The sequence below is a fragment of the Poecilia reticulata genome, chromosome 12 (genome assembly GCF_904066995.2).
Source record: "Poecilia reticulata chromosome 12, P_reticulata-male-v2, whole genome shotgun sequence".
NCBI classification, from domain to species: domain Eukaryota; kingdom Metazoa; phylum Chordata; class Actinopteri; order Cyprinodontiformes; family Poeciliidae; genus Poecilia; species Poecilia reticulata.
Window position 1 is genome coordinate 17,023,538 of NC_088841.1, and position 20,124 is coordinate 17,043,661.

Below are 20,124 nucleotides of genomic sequence, written 5' to 3' on the forward strand. Positions count from 1 at the left end.
AGCTGCACTTTGGTCATTCAAGTGTTTAATCCCTTATTAGTCCTAGGAAATGAAGCCAAAACCAACACAACATGCCTCGGGCAGTAATGGGCTTATTGGTGGTCAGAGGTTTAGGAGTATTTGGTCAAACTGTACTAACTCAGCATTTGGGTCACGGAGGACTAATGATCAAACATATACAAGTATTTTTATTTTTATTAATTTCATTATAATGACTACTTAATTTGTTTATGAAAGTATATATATATAGGAAGTTAAAATATAATTAAATATTAGTTCATTACCTCCAAATAATATTGTGTGGGTTGCTGCATTCTGACAACGCCCAAGCATTGTGTCACCTATTTAAACAGAAAAACCTGGATTTTACAGCACAGAATCTCTATCGCTACATAGGAATGGTAAAATAAAGTTTATAGTAATTAATGTTTTTTTTCAGTCCACCAGAGGGCAGCGCAGTTACATCCAGCAGCACTTTATCCCTATTTCTCTGAGTACAAGTGGAACAATCGTCTCTGTAACAATAAGGTTGTGCTTTATAATAAAAATATTTTACTATCCTAAACAACTCGATGCCTATTTTCAGTATCTTTGGTAAGGTTAATTAAAAAACAATAGGATGCCTTAGTACTTTGGTCGCTGCGTTGTATTCAAACAGCTGCTGTGTCAATAATTGAAGCAAAGCAAATAGGAGGATTCTCAAAGACCACCGAATGTCGTCAAACTGCTTTTGCCTTTTTAAGACATTCAAGTGATGATCAACATTTAGTCTGTGCAAAAAAGAGAAAAGAAAGGAAACCTGACGAAAAAATTAATGGAGGGATGATATTCATTCAGTAAGCCATAAAGAGATCAGTTGTAGTTTTCTAACCTTTCCACTTAAGTATTTTTGATTTTACAATATCTTTTCAAATACCTTCTGAACACAAAGTCCGCGCTTTGAGTTTGCTTGTTTTCAAAACATCTTCTTATCCATAGATCACTGTCTCATCTCTGCTTTCATCGAGTCTCACTTTATGTTTAAGGCAAGAAGGGAAAAGAGACTAAAAAGACATTGACTTCACTTGAATTGATGTACCTGGTAAAAGTTTTCTATATCTTGTGGTGTGGGCTATTTATTCTGAAATGAACAAATAATAAATTTTAGAACGGTCATAGCCAACTAATTAGTAAGCAGAAAGACGATTTGATAAAAAATAAAAATTAAAAAAAACACAAAAAACTTTACCAGTTGATATTATTTATACATACAGTTCCAACAGGAAGTTTGCCAAAACTGTATAAAGCAAAACACAAGCTTTACCTCAATGTCTGATATTAAATCAGACTAAATAATGCATGTTTTGGGTCAGTTAGAATCACCAACATAATTTCTTTTGCAATGCTAGATATATATTTTTAAATTTCTTTTTAACTATGTTTTTTTTTATTTTATTTTTTTAAAATCAAAAGTCAGACATTAACATATATATTACTATTCTTTTATATTAGATAGATTAGATGACAATGGGGGCTGCACAGTGGCGCAGTTGGTAGAGCTGTTGCCTTGCAGCAAGAAGGTTCTGGGTTCGATTCCCGGCCCCGGTCTTTCTGCATGGAGTTTGCATGTTCTCCCTGTGCATGCGTGGGTTTTCTCCGGGTACTGTGGTTTCCTCCCACAGTCCAAAAACATGACTGTCAGATTAATTGGCCTGTCTAAATTGTCCCTAGGTGTGAGAGTGTGTGTGCATGGTTGTTTGTCCTGTGTGTCTCTGTGTTGCCCTGCGACAGACTGGCGACCTGTCCAGGGTGACCCCGCCTCTCGCCCGGAACATTAGCTGGAGATGGGCACCAGCAACCCTCCCAACCCCACTGAGGGACAAGGGTGAAAGAAAATGGATGGATGGATGGATAGATGACAATGATGCAAGGCTTAATTGTATCCTTTGCAAATTATTACATTACATACACTGGTATATAGGTACTTCTTTATTTCAAGTGCAGTCAAAAACCACCAAAGATAAGTAAATGTAAAGGTAAATCCATGCATCACATTTTCTAAAGTCAACTTTACAACACAAGGAAATAAATATCTAATTCCACAGATTTTTCCAAGTACAACACAACATTTTTGTTAGTCAACTCTCACCCAAAGATTTGACTAAAAATTAAAATACATGTTTAGATGCAGTTATCTATTGTTATTAAGATGATAAAAATCAAAGAATCTCAGATTAGCCAATGTATGGAAACATTTTTCTAAAACAAAAGAACGTATACAGTCAAGGCATACTCCAAAAATGTCTCATTCAAAATACTTTTGTCTTGTAAAACTGAACATCGGTGCACTATTAAATGTAGGCTAACATGGTGGTATTGTTTTCTATTGTTCCTCTGTGTTTCTTTTGCAAGCAATACCTTAACCTTTTAATAAACTCTCTTCTTCCTTTTTCCTATTTCTTTGTTTCTTCAATTTGCTCCACCTCGCTGGACTCATCCACCACTTTGCCATTGATCATCGTCTGAGTCACCACCTTCACAATCTTTCTGGTGCGAACATCTGGCTCCTCTGCACAGAAAGGAGATTATATTCAATCAGGTGAGTTTTGCTTTGTGTTTTTTTGTTGTTGTTTTTTTTTAAAGAAATTCACTAAAAAGACACATGGACTACGTTTCTTGAAATCATCAGATTCAAAGGACAATTAAACAAAAAGAAAAACATTCCTGGCTGAGGAATAGAATTTCCCACCTGAAATGAATGAGATGGAGGGGATGATGGTGTGATCTTATGTCAGCTTCTGAGATATATTTCTAGTGGGACTTTTGATATGAAACTTACAACAGATGTTGGGAAAAGTAATAATTCACAGAACAAAATGTAAAACATAAAGAAAAAATATGTTAACAGTCAATAGAAGCCAATTAACAAGCTGAAATCTATGATTACCTGTTGTCAAAGTGCAGAGCTTATCAGCTGGTTAAGTTTTGATGTATGGCTTATTAAAAGAAAGTAAATAGTTCCTTCAAACTCTTTGCAAACCTTACGGCGAAACATACTGATGGCATACGCGTCATTAAACTTCTAAAAGTTGCAGTGGTCACAGACATAATCGAGAATTGGACATGTATTAAGGATTTGTAGCCACAACCAGTTTTTCATACCAGATTTTCTGATATAAATAATCACAAGAGCTGTCTATAACAAATAGCACATAGTTCAAGGTGGAATAGCTAGAGAAATGTACTGCGATGAAGAGAGTTTAATGTCAACTGCATCATTAGACACATGTGTGTTGCATATATTTACTGACACAACCTAAATGAGAATATTGACGATAAAAAAAAGCAAGATGACGCAAGGAAAACAGTATGTCGAACAATAAATCAAACATTTTGACTACTTGATGTTAAGTATTCGTAATCCCTTCTAATCCTCTGTATTTCAGTAGCATTTTGACTATTCAGCTAACCCCCAAAGACACCTCTGTGTTTGCTCTGTGTTTTTGTTTTGCTTCTCAGTCAAAGGATTTTTGAAGCAGCCTCCTATTTGCTAACCCATCAGCATGAGTGAGTCAAATTAAAACAAGAGTTACAACAAGGGGATAAATCCTGTCCCACCCACTGTTGTTGCTTCAGGAGCTGAGCTGTTCTCAGTGTTTACTTGTTCGCAGTTTCATAGAACTGTAATTATTCCTGGGCCTCTTGGGTGTGTTTTCTGTTCTGCCCCAGGTACAATATCTATCTATCCATCCATCCATGTGGATGTCTTTTGTTACTGAATCTTCCCAAGGGAGTTTCCTTTTTACTTCTCCCCATCCTTTACTTGTGATAAATTTGCTGAATCAGTTTTATAAAACCTATCACCAGAAACTTGTTGTCTTAAGTCCATAAGTCTATGATAACTCCACTGCGGCTCTACTAGTTTCAATTTGCAACATATCAAACATAAAATCACTGTAAATATATACACTTTAGCCAAGATTCTCTCTTTAGCTAAGCTTTTGGACTCTTTATGTCAAACTCTTTTTCTTTTTGGTAACATTTGCCAGTAATTTGTGTCCATGCTGATCTGATCTCGAATTCCTTACCTTATTCTCTTTGAATTGATCTGATTCGGTCTGCAAGAAAATAAATCTAGCAAACATGCAAAAAAAGGAAGAAACCAAGGACTCACTTTTTGGTGGAGCAATAACTTCTTTGACTCTGAGGGGGAGAAATAAAACTAGTTAGGATCACACAAAATAACGTAAAGAAGACACTGGTGGGTATTTAGGACCGTAGTGACCTGTCTGCTATTTTTGGTTATTTCCATATGAAGAGAAAAACTTTCAACTGTTTAAATCTTGAAGATAAAGCTTCCGTGCGTCTAACATTAAAAAGCACTGATTTACACCGAAGAAAGCAAATTTACATGCTAAAATTAATAATTTAACAATAATTCTTTAGGTTTTAAGGACTAACTCTTTTCAAAATAGTTTCATTCCACCCACTCAGCATACTGCAGTTTTTCAGTTTTTGTTGTTTCATGCCTGAGTTTTTAGAAATGAAAAGGTGCCGTCTCATTTAGTACATTTTAAAACGGCAACCGTGTGTCAAATCAGTCTCAATTTGACAATCAATAATTTGGAAATTATTTTCTACAAAAGTGCTTGTTGACTTCAATTAATAATGACCACAATAAAAGAGGCTGCTCAGTGCTATTTTGGTGAGATGCATTATAATCTGTTAAACCATATTTCAAACAGGGATCAGAATAACATTAGGACTAATTAGAAAATAATATCAAAATTACTTTAAACTAATTGTGATTTTAGCTTTTAAAATGTTATTTATCTCCATAATTTATCAAAAATATTTAACTATGAGATTAAAAAAAGTGATGGGAATGAACTCTTGGAAGATACAGTTCATCCCCATGAACAACAATGGCAGAACACGTGGAATACAAAATAGGGTTACAAACAGATAAGGAGCAATTTGACTCAAAGGCAGAATATGTTATTTGAAATAACGTAGATTGGTGCCATCTGAGCAACAGGTAAATTTTGATAACAATATTTTTATCTTAAGGACGTGATAATAAATGAGGAAGTGTAGATGTACTGTGAATCATCGCTACTTTACATTTAAATTACACCAAAGCATGTTTTCTTGATCTGTCGTGACGACGGCCGACTTTCCCATGTTATTAATGTAAACTATTTAAAGCCACACTCTTTTCAAACGTGCAGGTGGGGTGGGTTCTTACATGAATGAGTGTTTGCTCTAAGGCTGAATGCACAGTCAGTTAGTAAGGAGCGGCGTCGTGTCTTTACATAAAATGGCAAACATGGGAATATGTCTCGAAAGGAATCCCTGCAGCTTAAAAATGGAGTCTGTAAATCGGAGAGTGATTTACTGGTCCACGCATCATTAAGGAACCTATACAACTTTAAGGTATTATTTCAGCACCGGCACCAGACAAAGCAAAACGAGAAATACCCAGCCTAAGACGTAATCCATGAGAAAACAACGTGTGCAACCATGCAACTCAACTGCAAGGTGGATCACAGCTGAGCCAGAAAAAAAGAGACAACAAAATTAACATATTTTCCTGCCTGAGTTTGTGACTTGATTAATTAACAAAAAAAAACAATATAACTTTTCTCGTAAGCCTGAAAAGCTTTGTTAGCATCATTACTCACGTTTCCTCTCCCTCCAACAGGCGCCTATAGGTGGCAATCTCCATTTCCAGGTTCTGCTTGATGCGGAGAAGCTGCTCGTAGTCGGTCTTGGTGCGCTGCATGTCCAGCCTGAGCTGGGACAGGTCGTCCTCCATCTGGCTCAGGGTGACCTGCAGCCGCTCCATCTCAGAGGAATATTTCTGACCCGTCTCAGCCAGATTACCCTCCAGAGCTGCTATCTGGGGGGAGAAAAGCGAAAATAACAGATTACACCCTGGGTGTCAGTTTAAACTGATCGTAGATTTAGCAAGCTTTTATTTGTGCCAGTGAAAGCTTTGTCATATGCAACGCACCAAGAATGAGATTTATTAAAATTGAATAAGTTATTGTGAGAATGTAAACATGCAGAAATCATTTATATGATGTTGTTATTCTTCGAGCTTAGAAGGGTTCCTCTGACACGCAAAGAGAACACATGTAGGTTAAACTGCAGTCATATTTTCCACATTTTCCCAAAGTCCACTTCTAAATGGTCTCATGAGTCCATCCTGGAAGGGAAATCTTCTAAGAATGGATCCAAGAAACCGCTGACCCAGGAAGTTTGCACATCGAATCCAGGAGGATTTTGGTTGATTGCTGATTCTCTAATTCTGCTGTGTTAAATGATCTGTTGGTTCACATTGTAAGTTTCATCTGTTTCCGTACAGTTTGTGCAAAGTTTAAGACTCCATGTTCTCCATTTGCTGTAAAGATGATCTCAGTTTAATTCTATGAATTACTTAAGTGGTGTTAGTCTTTGGAATAGCATCTGCTTCCAAAGTGTTTCAGAGCTACATTGATAAGGTTTGTTTTTCTTTTGTTTCTTTTAGTGTCAGTTTATCTGCTGTGAGTTAGTGGTTTCCTACCTTACCAACTATACTTTTACATGTGTCTAAAAAAGAGGAAATGAAGTTTCAGGTATCTTTCTCACTATTGATGCACTTTCAATGTAAATAGTGCATGTGTCTCGGAATCAAGTTGTGGAATTAACAGAACTCTGCTACATCTGAACAAGGTTATGTTTTTTTTATATATATATATATATATATATATATATAATGTCATCGTCACTGACTCATTTTCAAATTTACAAATCAACTTACTGCCTGAGAATTAAATTTCAATGCTATGAGTGATACCAAGTACAAGTAGTCAGGCGAATATCGTCTGAAATGATCAGAAAGTAGGCCAAGCCGTCAGTTTCACTTTCAGACATGCTGAGGTGAGTCAACTTTGATCATCTCAGCATGCTTAGATAGATCATTTTCATGTGGCTAAATGTTTTCCAAGCATTCTGACTTAACTGGGGATCAAATTATGTATGCTACAGTGTCAAAAGTGTAGTTTTGTGGTGTTGGAGTGTTATTTTACTGGATCATATTGGCTGATTACAAATTTGACTCGCAATTTTAGCGATTTGTGGATCTCATTATAAGTTTTACATTTTTACTGATGCTGATTTTAAATAGGTTTTATATACTGAGGAATATTCAGAGATCTCAATGTGTTTTTTTAGTTTAATAAAGATAATTCATTCAAAGAACTGCCCAGTCCTCAAGTTGATTGAGAGATAAATTTCAATTAATCTAAAATTTAATGCAGTTTAACTTCACCAAATATCCAAAGTATTCATTAACTGAAACATAATGTTGTAGTAATGGAGTGTATTTAAAATACTGCATACATAAAAAGCTTTAGTGTCATTACCATGGTACAGTGTTTTGCAGTTGGATACTTTAGAGTGCCTGATGAAAGCTAAGGATCTCTCGTCCGCTCCAGTTGCATCAGAAGATGTTTTTCTGTGGTAATTTAGCCACAAGAATGTCTCCTACACCTAAAATAGCTTCTCCTACAATAATCAGCAGATTCCTGTGTACTGATAACACTTTGATACCCAAAGCAAACACACCCACCTCAAAAACAATTAGACGTCTCAGCGTTGTACGTAACCCAGCACCATTCAACAACTGAATCCCACATGCTGTTGCGTGTCTTATCAACGTGGGAGAACATGTTCACTGTCAACATGGGATTACAAGGGGGGAAAAAAACCAAAATGCAATAAAAAAAAGTAGAGTTCCCCGACTGTAGAGCGCTACAGCTTGGAAAGGTATGAAAGACGCAACAAAGAAAAAACTTGTCTGGTTGAGACTGAAGGTTAATTCCTTTAATGATTTTCTTTGTAATTGCTCTCACTCATGAAACCAGTCTCTCTTTCACCCTGTTAAATAACCCAGTGTGGTTTTGTTCAAGGTTAATACATATAACCGTTGTCTTAGAGTCCAGGCTGCGTTGTTTGCATTGCTTTGTTTACATAAGTTGATGTTTGTACAGCTCCAGAAGAGGAGATTTGACTTCGATTATCATTTTCAACTTACTTGCTCCTTTTTTCTCTCTCTCTTTTATCTGCATCTCCTCAAGACTTCTGAGGAGATGCAGACTGCTAACTAAACACTCCACGTCATGTTGGATTGTCCATTCTGTCTGACCTCTTCATTCGAGCAGCAGCAGCAGCAGCAGCTCACCTGTTTGTGCAGACTGTCCAGCTCCACCTCCAGTGTCTGCAGGAAGCGTTGCCTCTCAGTCAGCTCTCCCTGGGCTCCTCTCAAGGCCTCGTTGCTCTCCTTCACCTCATTCTGCACCGTCTCCAGCTGCACAAGTGACGTGTTTCGATTGTGTGACTTTTTCCCTTTTTAGATCTATATTTTGTGGATATAAACTGAAGAGTGCTTTGAATTTTCCCACACCTTCTTGCGGTACCACTGCTCTGCTTGCTCCTTGTTTTTCTTAACGATCCCCTCATACTGGGAGCGCAGCTCGGACAGAATGGTACCAAGCTCCGGTCCGCTGGCAGAGTCCACCTCGACGTTCACTTCGTCCCTGGCGATGCGAGACCTCACCTGCTCCAGTTCCTTCAGGGGCATAAATATTAGCACACTTTGTGTTTGCACTGTCACACTGTGAGCATGTGTTTCAAACATGTTTAACATCTGTGAAAACATGTTTACTAAAACTGAGAGCGGTTCCTGTGAAACAAAATCTCCAAGCTGCAGAGTAGATTTTCATTATTTAGATGTCCCTCATTAATACTTGACTGGACCGAGCTCATCTTAGCAGCGGCTTTTCTTCTGATCTTCTTTTATTCCTGCTCAGGTGTACTCAGTAAATCTACTCCATCATAAACATAAAGGCGTACCAGGCCTCGAAAACGTATTCAGCTCTTCACAGAATGTGACGTTACAATCATAAAAGATGCCCACAATATCTTAAAAATATTTATACCCCTTCAATGCAAACATGCTCCATTCTATTCAGTTTTTTTTTTCAAAACAGGTAATATCAAACTTGCACTTTACAATTATGCTCCATTTATTGTTGTTCTGTCACATAAAATCCTGAGAGAGCTAAAAGGTTTTACAACTGAGGAAATTGTCCTGTAAACAGGTAAACAACTGCGCACCACATAAAATGCAATAATTTGTCTTTATTAATTTAAAAATTGTCAAAATGTAGAAATCTTGAAATCCAAGTACACCCATCCAGTTTTAGAAAAATTAAGAAGCTAATTTGAAGCTGACGACTGTACAGTTAAAATGAATTCTAGTAGTGTGGCGAGTGTTGAAGGTTTGCCAGGACAAAAGTCAATCCTCTCTAAAAAAATAACCTGGCATTTAGTCTCAGCTTTGCAAAGTGGAAACTTATTTAAATAGTTCTGAAACATTCTCCTAAGGTCAAACGGCACTAAAGAAAATATGTTCTGGCCAAAACGCACAAATCCATTGTTAGAGAAACCAAAAAGTGGCACAAATACTTTTCTGTGTCAAGCATGGAGTGGAAACTTTAGGCTTGCTTTGTCGAGTATGTTACCCATATCCTACTGCATGTTATATTATATTTAAACTTGAGGGGAAAGGAAGTGGAGAACGTTCAATTGAAAGTTCTTCACACTCTTTAAAAACAAAGTAAAATGAAGTAGAGGTTTAAAAAAGGGGCGGGGTTGTAGATCAGTGTATCGTTTAGTGGGAGCAGGGTAAGCTTATCTTCTTTTGAGGCCACTTTGCATCAGCTGATTTCATCCAAAGTGCATTTTTGGAGCAATCAGATCTGCTTGCCTTTTGTCCACAGTAACCAGAGTTCCACCTCAGTTTTGGCTCCACAAAAACTACTTAGACCACTAAATTGGGTCAGGCTTGTATCAAACAATGTGCTGCCTGTCGGTTCAGGTGCTACAATAAAAAAGATAGCAAGGGAAAAACAGGATGGCACAAATGTGGGGTAAATGCTGCCAAATAACTGAAATAACTGCAGTTCACGTGAATCTGGAGAAAAGGCGAAGACGTCTTACCTCCTCGTGGTTTCTCTTGAGGAAATAAAGCTCCTCTTTGAGGCTGTCCAAGTCTCCTCTCAGAGAAGCAATGATCTGCTCATGGTCGGTCTTAGCCTTCTTCAGGGCAACGCAGTCTCTCTCCACAGACTGACACATCACCAATTCAGTTTCCCATCTTCCAGAGTTTGGGAAAATGGACAAAAATGGTCAGCAAAACATCAATTTTGAAAAATCAAAAAAGAAACCGCTACTGTTTGAAACAGAAGGTTAGTGCGAAAGCTGCACAAAGTAGGATCTCTGGTTGTTCTCCTGACAGCCAGAGATTGTGTCTAATATTCTGGAAATTAATATTACAGAACTGACAAAACTAATATCTATAACTTTCAGTTAGAGGTCTTACATGTAGTTTCCTTAGTTATGTTCTGTGTTATTGTTGGAACAGAAACCTGAATTACCAGAGAGCTCTTTACACAGTGAGGTCAAGATCTTAAAATAGAAATAAAACAAAGTGCATGAAATGTTTTTTTTCATAGAAGCGCTTTGCTAATAACAGTATAGGTTCCTCACATATTTTCTCTCTGTTGTCAGAGAACATCAGGTCTCTCAAGGTGGCATAATTACATATCATTACAACATATCTGCAACAAATTGTGTGTTGAAGGATTGTGAGTCTCCCATTTCCTTTAGTCATGCCCTGCTCTAAGTAATCATTGCAAATATCTACCTTGGTGTCAGTTTTCTGCAGGTACCAAGATGTTCACTGTAAAAAAAAAAATGTATTTCCCCCATTTCTGCTTTTGTCTTTCTTAGATATTTCAAATCCTCCAACAAAATTTAATATCAACGATAACCTAAGTAAAAACACAATTCAACCCTTTTTTTAATCACAAATTAACTGTTAACCACAATTTTTGGTCAGTGTCATTAGTCACATTCAGGGCTGATCATTGACAGACCAGTAGCATCAAGAAAGCAGGTAAATGTTAGCATGATTGATCTCAAAATCAACACATCATTTCCCAAACTAAATAAATTCAAAGATTACATGGGACAATTGTGAGTCTGTGTGAGAGAAGTTGTCCAGTTAAAATGAATCCTGCCAGGAAGCCACAAACAAATACAGAAGAAGAACACCTTCAGTATAGCAGACCTCACTCGTCTCAGTCAAGGTCAACATCTTCAGTCACACATGCTGTTACTATGACATCAGAAACCTCACCAACGACTGTGGAGCGAGAAGTCAGTCTTTACACTGATGGAGATGTTTTGACCATAAACAAGAAATGCAAGCATCCAATGTGGAAAACAAACAGCGATGTGAGGGACATGACATTTTCCACTTGTTTATTGCCAGTTATTGTAAATGCTTAACGATGTTTTTTCACTACATCAAGAGTAAGCACAAACTGGGCCATTTTGAGTCTGTTTTAAGCTGATCACAGCATTTATCTCCCACCTTTTATTAGGTTATCAAGATGTGATGCTGATATTTTCCAGACCAATTCTCCATTAAGGATTGAAAGTCTAAAAAAAAGGCTCTGATAGAATAAGACCTGGGTTCTATTTAACAATCGGTATCACATGAAAGACAAACAATTTGCTTATCGTGATGTAATCTTTAACCACTCACTTGATTCTGAAGTCATCAGCGGCCAGTTTAGCGTTATCGATCTCTAACATGAGACGAGCATTTTCCAGGGTCTTCTTCCGCACCTGATTAATATTAACAGAGGTTAAACACGGCACATCTGAGCTCAGAGTGAAGGCTAAATCCCTTCATTCTTCTGGTTTCATGTTTTACGACCTTGTAAAGACGCGTGCACAGCAGGGCAGCTTAGTAACACTCAGCAGTCTGATTTAGTTGCACAGCTTACAGTAAAATTAGTCATTTTCAATAATAAAATGATGGAATTTAAAAAAAATATATGACAGTGCACAGAGTACTTAAAAACAAACATATTTTTTAAGGGTTTTATTTATTTAAGGGTTTTTCCACATGTTTACCAGTAGTGCCTACTGCTTTTTCCTTTTGGTTTCAAGCACATCACAGCTGCTATCATGAATGTTTTGTTTCTATAAAATTATGCAATAAAATGAATTATTTTGACCCTTGTAGAATGATACATGTTGGTTAAAGGTGGCTGCAGATCCCTTCATGCCCACCTCTTGCTCAACTGCATGCGCCTGGGCCATCATTGAATCAAGGTCATGACCTTTGGGGATGCGCTCGATCATCAGCTGTTTGATCTTCATCTCCAGGTCGGCATTGGAGCGCTCCAGTGAGCGCACCTTAAAGAAACAAAGAGAAAGGAAGTGTTTCGGGTTGTGCCGAGCTGGATCCTTTCCCATTTCCTGTGACCTGACAACGCTGCTCTCCTATTACACCTCATACCTTATCCAGGTAGTTGGCCAGGCGGCTGTTGAGGCTCTGCATGGCCTCCTTCTCGTTGGTGCTGTTGCCGTGCAGTCCGTTCAGCTGGAGGCTCATTGGTCCGTTGAGATCCTGGCTGATGGAGGCTGAACGGGTCAGCGGGCTGGCTGCAGCAAAAGAGACGGACGCCCTGGACCGTGCGCGGCCGGTGTCCATCAGAGAGCGACTGGAGAACGAGGGGCGGTTCATGGAGAAGCTTCTCACAGAGATGCTAGAGGCCATGATGGTCAGCTGTGAGAGCAGAGGAAATGAGGTCAAGCTCTTGTTGCACTGATAATATGTTTTCTACTTATTTGGATGTTCACTGAGTGGTAGGCAGGCGGACCCTGTGTGGTGCACAGTAAGCACTGTAAGAAAAAGTGGCTATCAGAAGGCTAGATGTTTCTGATTCTGTTACATTAAGAGGATGTTTTGCTTTTTTAAATGGATTAAGACTGCATAGGTAAAAGAAAAAAAATCTAAAAGGAATCAGGTCAAGGATTTGTTTCCGTCTCTGATGGCTTCAACAGGCTGACATTTAAAAAGTATAATCTTTACAAAAACAGACAAGTTTAAATGTCAGTCTGAAGGACCTTTTTAAGACATTTAAGTTGTTTAAACCTACCCTTACACTGTATCAACTTTCAGAAAAAGCCCTTAAGCAAATGGGCTCCACTGGCCGGCCTTTTTTAATGGAAACACAAGTAGAGCCTAATAGTCAATTCAACTGATCGCCCACTGGAGATGATGAAAGAAGCTTTTCAGTGAGTGGATTTACAGGCGGCCAGTAGCCATTCAGACTAACCATCTGCATCGGAGAGACGGACGACTTCATGGTCAGAGCCACTTCAGCGTGCTGTTGTCAGCTGTGTGCAAATTCAGCTTCGACTCCAGCCATCATGAAATCAAAATGTAAATGAGCACAGCTTGGCTCCGAGTCAAAGAAGAGCCTCTCGGCACAAGCTGAGGACACTTTTGCTGCCTTTCGCCGCGGTAATAAGATTTGTGTTGAATTTAAAAGAAGAGAGAATCTAACTGGGGCTAATGTTTTGTTTTTTAATGCTTAATCCTCAGATTTTATCTTCTCTTAAACAGGTGTTCACATTACTTCCTGTACACCAAGCATGACTAACAGTTGTTTGGATGTGAAACAGTGTGCAAGGCAGCATATCTTTGTCCCCGTGTACGTGTGTTTGTGTGTGCGTGCGTGTGTGTGTGTGTGTGTGTGTGTGTGTGTGTGTGTGTGTGTGTGTGTGTGTGTGTGTGTGTGTGTGTGTGTGTGCGTGTGTGTGCGTGTGTGTGCGTGTGTGTGTGTGTGTGTGCGTGTGTTGTGCAGGGCTTCGGTGGCTGATTAGTGGTCAAGTGAACCTCTCTGTGTGCGTCTCTGTCACTCGATCCTCGCAACACCGTTCCCACAACACCACAAAGGACCCACAGCGGGAGACAGGCAGTCCTTGTTCAGATAAAAGATTGAACTCGGGGAAAATGATCTAGAAAATATTCAGAGGGAATTCCACCTCCACAAGGAGACACTTTGTTCTGCAGGAAATGAACTGTCATTTCAGTTTTTCATATCAGCTCCCTAGCAGCTGACAAGTAGCTGGGATGATAGCTCTGAATGGAACTGAACAGGGGGGAAAAAATCATAATTAATTTGCACAAAGAAGGTTTTTTACGATATTTTCCTTACACTATTACATTGAATTCTATCTAAAATATGCTTTTAAACAACTTTTGTATTCACTACCAACATTAAAAACATACTTTTATATAATTATTGTTTTACAATATGACTTGATAAACGACCACAACAATAGCAGAAGTTTTGAAAATGTTTTCTTCTTACCAGGTTTTTACTTCAGATGGAGTGAAGATGTGATCCAGAAGGATGCAGGAGGCTCTGTGTAGCTGCTTCCCACCACAGGTGAGCCTATATGCAGGTGTGCAGGAAGTGGGAGGAGCTATTCTTTCAGGAGGTGTGTTTATTGTACTCCACCTGAATCGTGGCTCTATGCTTTCTGAATAGAAAAATGTCTAATGTTACAGTAGCACTACAGCGCTGCACAATGGAGGATGTGGAAATAGTGTCAAGAATTTTACTATGTCTTAATATGCACAGATTATCTCCTCAAAAGGATGATGGAAAATGAACTAGGAAAATTAACAAAAGGATCAGCATCACAGTAGTTGTTAGCAGGTAAGCACCAATGTTGACTGTTCGGGGCTTTGTGCTAATTTGTACTAAAGTTCTGTTTAATATACATGAACCTGAAATATTTTCCACATTTCCATTAATAGCAGAATCTTATCAAGTTTTAAAAAGGACATTATCCCAACCAGTTTCAACGGACACTCAAAACTGTAGTCTGTGATGAACAAATGTTTATCACGATTGCTGTTAAGCTCGGATTTATGGAAAATTTTCACTAGACAGCAAATTATATACATAAAAAAATGTGTTCTGAAATTGTTTTAAACTCTTACTTTTCTAAATTCCAGCAGCTGATGTGTAAACATTATGTAAATAGCAATGCTATACAGAAATCTAAAGTTTGATTTCTCTTTCCTCTTCTACAGCAGTAACACAACTAACAACATTTTTATCTGCTGCTGTTTTTAAGTTATAGCTGAGTTATGACGTCGTGTCCTTCAACCACCACAAAGACTTGCTTTCAGGACTCTCATCATCCCCCCCCCATCCACCTTCTGCATCTTGCTAATGCTAGTCGGCTATATCTGCATTTAGCTTTCTGAGCTAGCTTTGCAGCATCAGGTTTCTAAACTTTAAAGAGAGTGATGGGTAAATGCAAACTTGCTGGCGCCAAAACAGTAAATCATTAACCAGTCATTAGGCATACGCCACTTACTGTAAGTGACTTAAGCGTTATAAAGCAGGTGGTGGAGAAACAGAGGAGGTTGGTTTCTTGCCTGGTTGGATAGAATGTTAACCATCTGTTTAGCTCTATGTTACTATCCATATGCATTAATCTGTTTTGAATTAAACAGTATCATTGTTTAGAAGTTTCATTTTGATGAGCTGCAATTTTGCAATTTTGTAATTTTGCTACGTAACAAACCTCATAGGAGAAAAACACACTTTAGTGTCCATCGACTTTGAATTCTTGCCATAGATTGCAACAGCAGATATGTTTTCTCTGAAGAAGCATTTCCTCTGCTTGGCTCAAACATGTTTTCCGTAATTTGACCTGTTTTTTTTCTACCTGCTGGTGATTAAATATTTAACCTGCTCCTACGGTGCAGACAACCTGCTTTTGTGCTGCTTTGGTTATATAGTCACAACTATATTTGAACTGTAAAAATGTAGACATCGTTTTAAAAGTGATCTATAAATTTGAAATATTCCAATGAAATACCAATCAATCTCTTCAGATCAGGACAGGAAGTTTTAGATGTTTGCTGTAACCTCATCACTTTAGTTGTGCGTGTGGGTTTTTTTTCAATCTTTTGTAAGGCACCTTCCTGCTCCTATCCAATCAAGTGATACTCTCATCTGATCTCATCGCATCTCTGGTGAACTTTGACCATGCACATCCCCTCGAAAACACAGAAGAACTTGTGACATTAAAAATGTGTGAGTAAAGCTTTTAATTCTCACATGCAGTCATATTCAAATTGCAGTGAGAGGAGTCGTGCAAAAATAATGCAAATGTCCTATTTGCATTATCACACGTCCCGCCTTGAATACCTGCAAACTCCAGCTAACTGAGAGGTGAAGAGCTGATGTTGGTGTCCTTTTTTAGCTTGTTCTATTTTAGTTCAGAATAATTTGCAAAGTGTTCAGAGGGCAAGTAGGTTTTTTTGTGCTGCGTTCAGTTAGAAAAAGAAACATTTTAAATAGAGTGACTGCAGTTCACTACACTTTTTCTCATTACAAGACACAGCACCATTTTATTTTGACAATAATTTCATATTTGCGACAAATTGATGAAAAGAAGGAAAAGAAAAGTTATTTGCACAAATTCAAAAAACTCTTTTTGCAGCTTTAGTTATATCTGAGAGACCATGTATTTTTTATTATTATTTCTATTTATTTGTCTGACTATTTTAACTACTTTACATGCTGAAAAACAACTTGATCATCATGAACAACTTATAACATTTTAAGATGAGTAAAAGACCTTTACAATACCTTTTTGAACTGGGTGAACAATGTCCACCATCATGACTGCAATATAATCCATTTCCCTCTTTTAATTTTCAGCCTTTATGGCACAGATTCTTTTCCTTTCAAAATAACCTCTTGAGCAAAAAAAAAAAAAAAAGAAAAAATGCCAGGACATGAAATTGTACAAAACATTAAATATTAACTTCTGTGATGCAATAATACTGGGAGACACACTTTTCTTTCTCGCTTTCTGACGTTAAACCAGACAAAACATTTTCCAGTTTTGTCAGCAAAGGCAGCAACTCAATTTCCAGCAATTTGGAGGAGAAAATATTCTGAGTCATGAAGAAGAACATTTCCTGCTGTGAAATGTGTGTATCAATCCCAGAACAAATAAAAAAAGAAGACTTTGTGTAGATGCTGCCTGAAGCTCGTAAGAATGTCATTATGGACAGTGACAAAAACCCTGCATCAAAATGGGCCGAAAGACCAATCAGACCACAAAAGCCATATTAAAGTTTTTGAAGACACATTCCAAGTTCTGATTAATCTAAAATTAAATTGCTTGGTCAGTGTGATCTAGTTTGAACTCCTTGCCAACTGTGAAATACAGAGGTGGCAACATGATGCTTTTGGGGAGATTTGTTGCAGGAGGAAATGATTCACTTCACAAAACAGTGAATCATTTCCTCATAAGGAAACAATGTTATGAGGAAATATATTGAAGTGACATGTTAAAACATCAGCCAGGAAGTTTAGCCACCCATATATACAGCCAAATTAGTTGCAAAGTGATTCATGCAAGAAATGTCTTAGAACGACCACCACAAATGTTTCTTCTCCTGATCTCAGTGACATAGATTAATTGTTTGCAGAACTGAAAAGGTGTGTGTGAGGGCAAGGTGGCCTACAAGCCTGACTGTCAAGCTTGAGAAAGCTGCATACCAACAATGATTCACCCAAGTCGAACAATTTAAGCATTAAATACTGAGAATATGTAACATCTGGCTTAGAATAGTAATAAAAACTCTTTAAAACCATCTCTCATTATGCTCAGCATTTAGCAAATAAGGAAACATTGTAATAGCTAAATCTAACTGACACATGACTGAAAAGGTTTAGTTATTACACTGAAACAAAAATTACAACAGCAAATCCATTTTCATACAGTGCCTGTAAACTTCTGGCTTTAATCTAAGTAAAGAATCTAAACACTTCAAATTTAAAATATTTGCCTCAAAGCAAAAAACTTTGACCTGGGGACTTCACTTCAAAATCATCATTTTGCGTCAGTTTCAGATGTAGTGTTTACTATTGTAACCCTCCCGACCCCAATAAGGGACAAGGGTGTAAGAAAATGGATGTTTGGATGGATGGATGGATGGATGGATGGATGGATGGATGGATGGATGGATGGATGGATGGATGGATGGATGGATGGATGGATGGATGGATGGATGGATGGATGGATGTTTACTATTGTCATCTGCCTCCACCAAGTGGTAAGAAGTTGTAAATACAAGCCAAAATAAATCCAAATTGAGCACATTAAGTCCACTAGGGGGCAGCAACAAGCTACACGTAGATCATCTTCCGTCACTCACTTTATCGTTTTTCTAACAAATAAGAGTAAAATGTTATTTCAAAAGGGTTTCCATGTAACTCAAGAGAATTTAAAATATATAAACTCGTTGTTCTCTAAACTTGTTTGTTACTTATGTATTTTTTAAGTTTGTTTTTTTTCATGGCCTGAGCTGCATGGTGGAGTAACTTTTATGACTTCCCTAAGGATGGAAGGTCACTGCAGTGCTCGTTTGTTATTGGTGCAAACAAACAGCATTAATCCACAATATGATAAGGCATGGAGAAAAAAAACACAGAGCAAATTATTAGAGTATGGAAATGTAAATATGGGTTTTGATGTGTTATATATACACATATGATGAAACAGGAAGGGGTGCAGAAATATTGCAAGACGTAGCACAAGGTGGAAAAAGCATGTATGTATAATACAAGCCTGTGAAACAGGCAACAATCATTGTTAAGTAATAACAATGATTGTTAAAAAAAATAATATCATCTGTATGATGTGAGTCCAAGTGAATATTGACTGAATGCATAAGACTGTGAACTTCAAAGTGATTGAGAAACAACGTGTGCTGACCACAGATAGTAGGCATGAGCTCCTCATCCCAACGTGAGATCAGTCATATCCGACGTTTAATTAATCCGCCCCAACTCTCACTGTCACTTTCTGCCTCCTTCAGTCAGTGCAGAGCAGAGTTTGGTCATTAAATAAATAAACAGGTGATTAGACTGGCAGGATGTCAGGATGCTACTCATGACCCCACTTGACCCCTTGTGACCCCTGTCACATGTGATCATGTGACCACAGAGGGCAGACCCTGTAGCACTCCAGGAACGGTGATGCTGTGGGTCTGCCAACGTCCAGGTGAGGTTCTCACAAAAACAGATACGACACATTTACTCATTCTTTTATAATACCTAAATGTTTCAGACAAAAATAACCCAAATAAAAACAAAATGTCATTTTTGGGAGGATTTACTTAGCAGAAAAAAAACCATCCAAAACCAACCAGGTCTTGACTAAGATCCAATCTCTTTTTTGTTGTAGTTTCACTAGCCACACCCAGGCCTGATTTGTGTGAAACCCAAATAACAAAAAAAAAAATAAATTATCAAAATCTATTAATTCAAATCTGTCTGACAACAAGATGTAAGCCACACAATTTCAAAGGTAGATTTTACTTGCATTGGCTAAAATTTATGTTTTGATTAAACAATGAAAAATACACTGGGATCCACTGGAGTTTCAATACAAAAACCTTTCCTGGCTGAAAAGAATGAAAAAGGTCCAACGTGTCCCAAAACATACAAAGTAAAGTGTAAAACTGACAACACTTGATAGAAAAATACAACTTGTAGTTCAAAAAATTATATTTCATTGCAGTCTAATTTAGATTGAACAATACATGAGCACTACATATTTATCTAGCTCTCTTTTATTATTTGTACCTAACACCAAGCAACCCAATGCAGAAGTTATCTTCTGATGGATCAGTGTGGTAATCGGCTATTTTACTAAGTTTGTGACCTCTGCTCTTTTTTTTTGATTCAAATCACTGCAGATACAGTATATTCTGGCATCTAAAGAACCAGTTCAGTTTTAAACACTAATTTAAGAGGATTTAGGGGTCAACAAAGTGCAGGAAAGGGTGATTTCATTTTCTAATGACTCTCGCATTGAGTGATTTCCAATACAGATAAATTTTCAGGTAAAATAAGAATGCAAAAATAAGCTTACAAAACAACTTAAACAAAGATAAGAATCCAAAAATATATGAATGTTGAGTCAATTAATTCATTTTAGCAGGTTATGCCGCAATATCACTTTTATTTATACATTTTGGATGCAGATGTTGAGGAGTTGTTCAGAGGCTCGAGATGCCATTAATCAGGTAGATCTCAATGAACAGTGAGCATTTAGCTTTCATCTTATGATCTCATTTCACTTTCACAGGACAAAACTGGCCTTCGTAATCAGTTTGCCAAAACATCT

General features: G+C 37.7%; 1 protein-coding gene across 1 annotated transcript; it reads right to left on the reverse strand.

Moving 5' to 3' along the window:
• Positions 1-1,955: 1,955 nt before the first annotated feature.
• LOC103473652 (keratin, type I cytoskeletal 18) lies at positions 1,956-14,357 on the reverse strand. The gene is made up of 10 exons (XM_008424044.3): positions 14,265-14,357; positions 12,401-12,670; positions 12,172-12,297; positions 11,639-11,721; positions 10,027-10,183; positions 8,429-8,593; positions 8,207-8,332; positions 5,664-5,881; positions 4,154-4,182; positions 1,956-2,548 (listed from the first exon to the last, which is right to left on the reverse strand). Exons 2-10 carry the CDS (start codon positions 12,659-12,661, stop codon positions 2,433-2,435), a joined length of 1,281 nt encoding a protein of 426 aa, XP_008422266.1. The 5' UTR covers positions 12,662-12,670; positions 14,265-14,357; the 3' UTR covers positions 1,956-2,432.
• Between the last annotated feature and the right edge of the window lie 5,767 nt (positions 14,358-20,124).

Bases quoted from the DNA above. Each gene is read 5' to 3' on its own strand.
- LOC103473652 (XM_008424044.3), bottom strand. From the start codon at position 12,661: ATGGCCTCTAGCATCTCTGTGAGAAGCTTCTCCATGAACCGCCCCTCG. The intron at 12,298-12,400 runs GTATGAGGTGTA...TGTTTCTTTAAG, and splicing joins TGGCCAACTACCTGGATAAG to GTGCGCTCACTGGAGCGCTC. The intron at 11,722-12,171 runs GTGGGCATGAAG...AATATTAATCAG, and splicing joins CGCATGCAGTTGAGCAAGAG to GTGCGGAAGAAGACCCTGGA.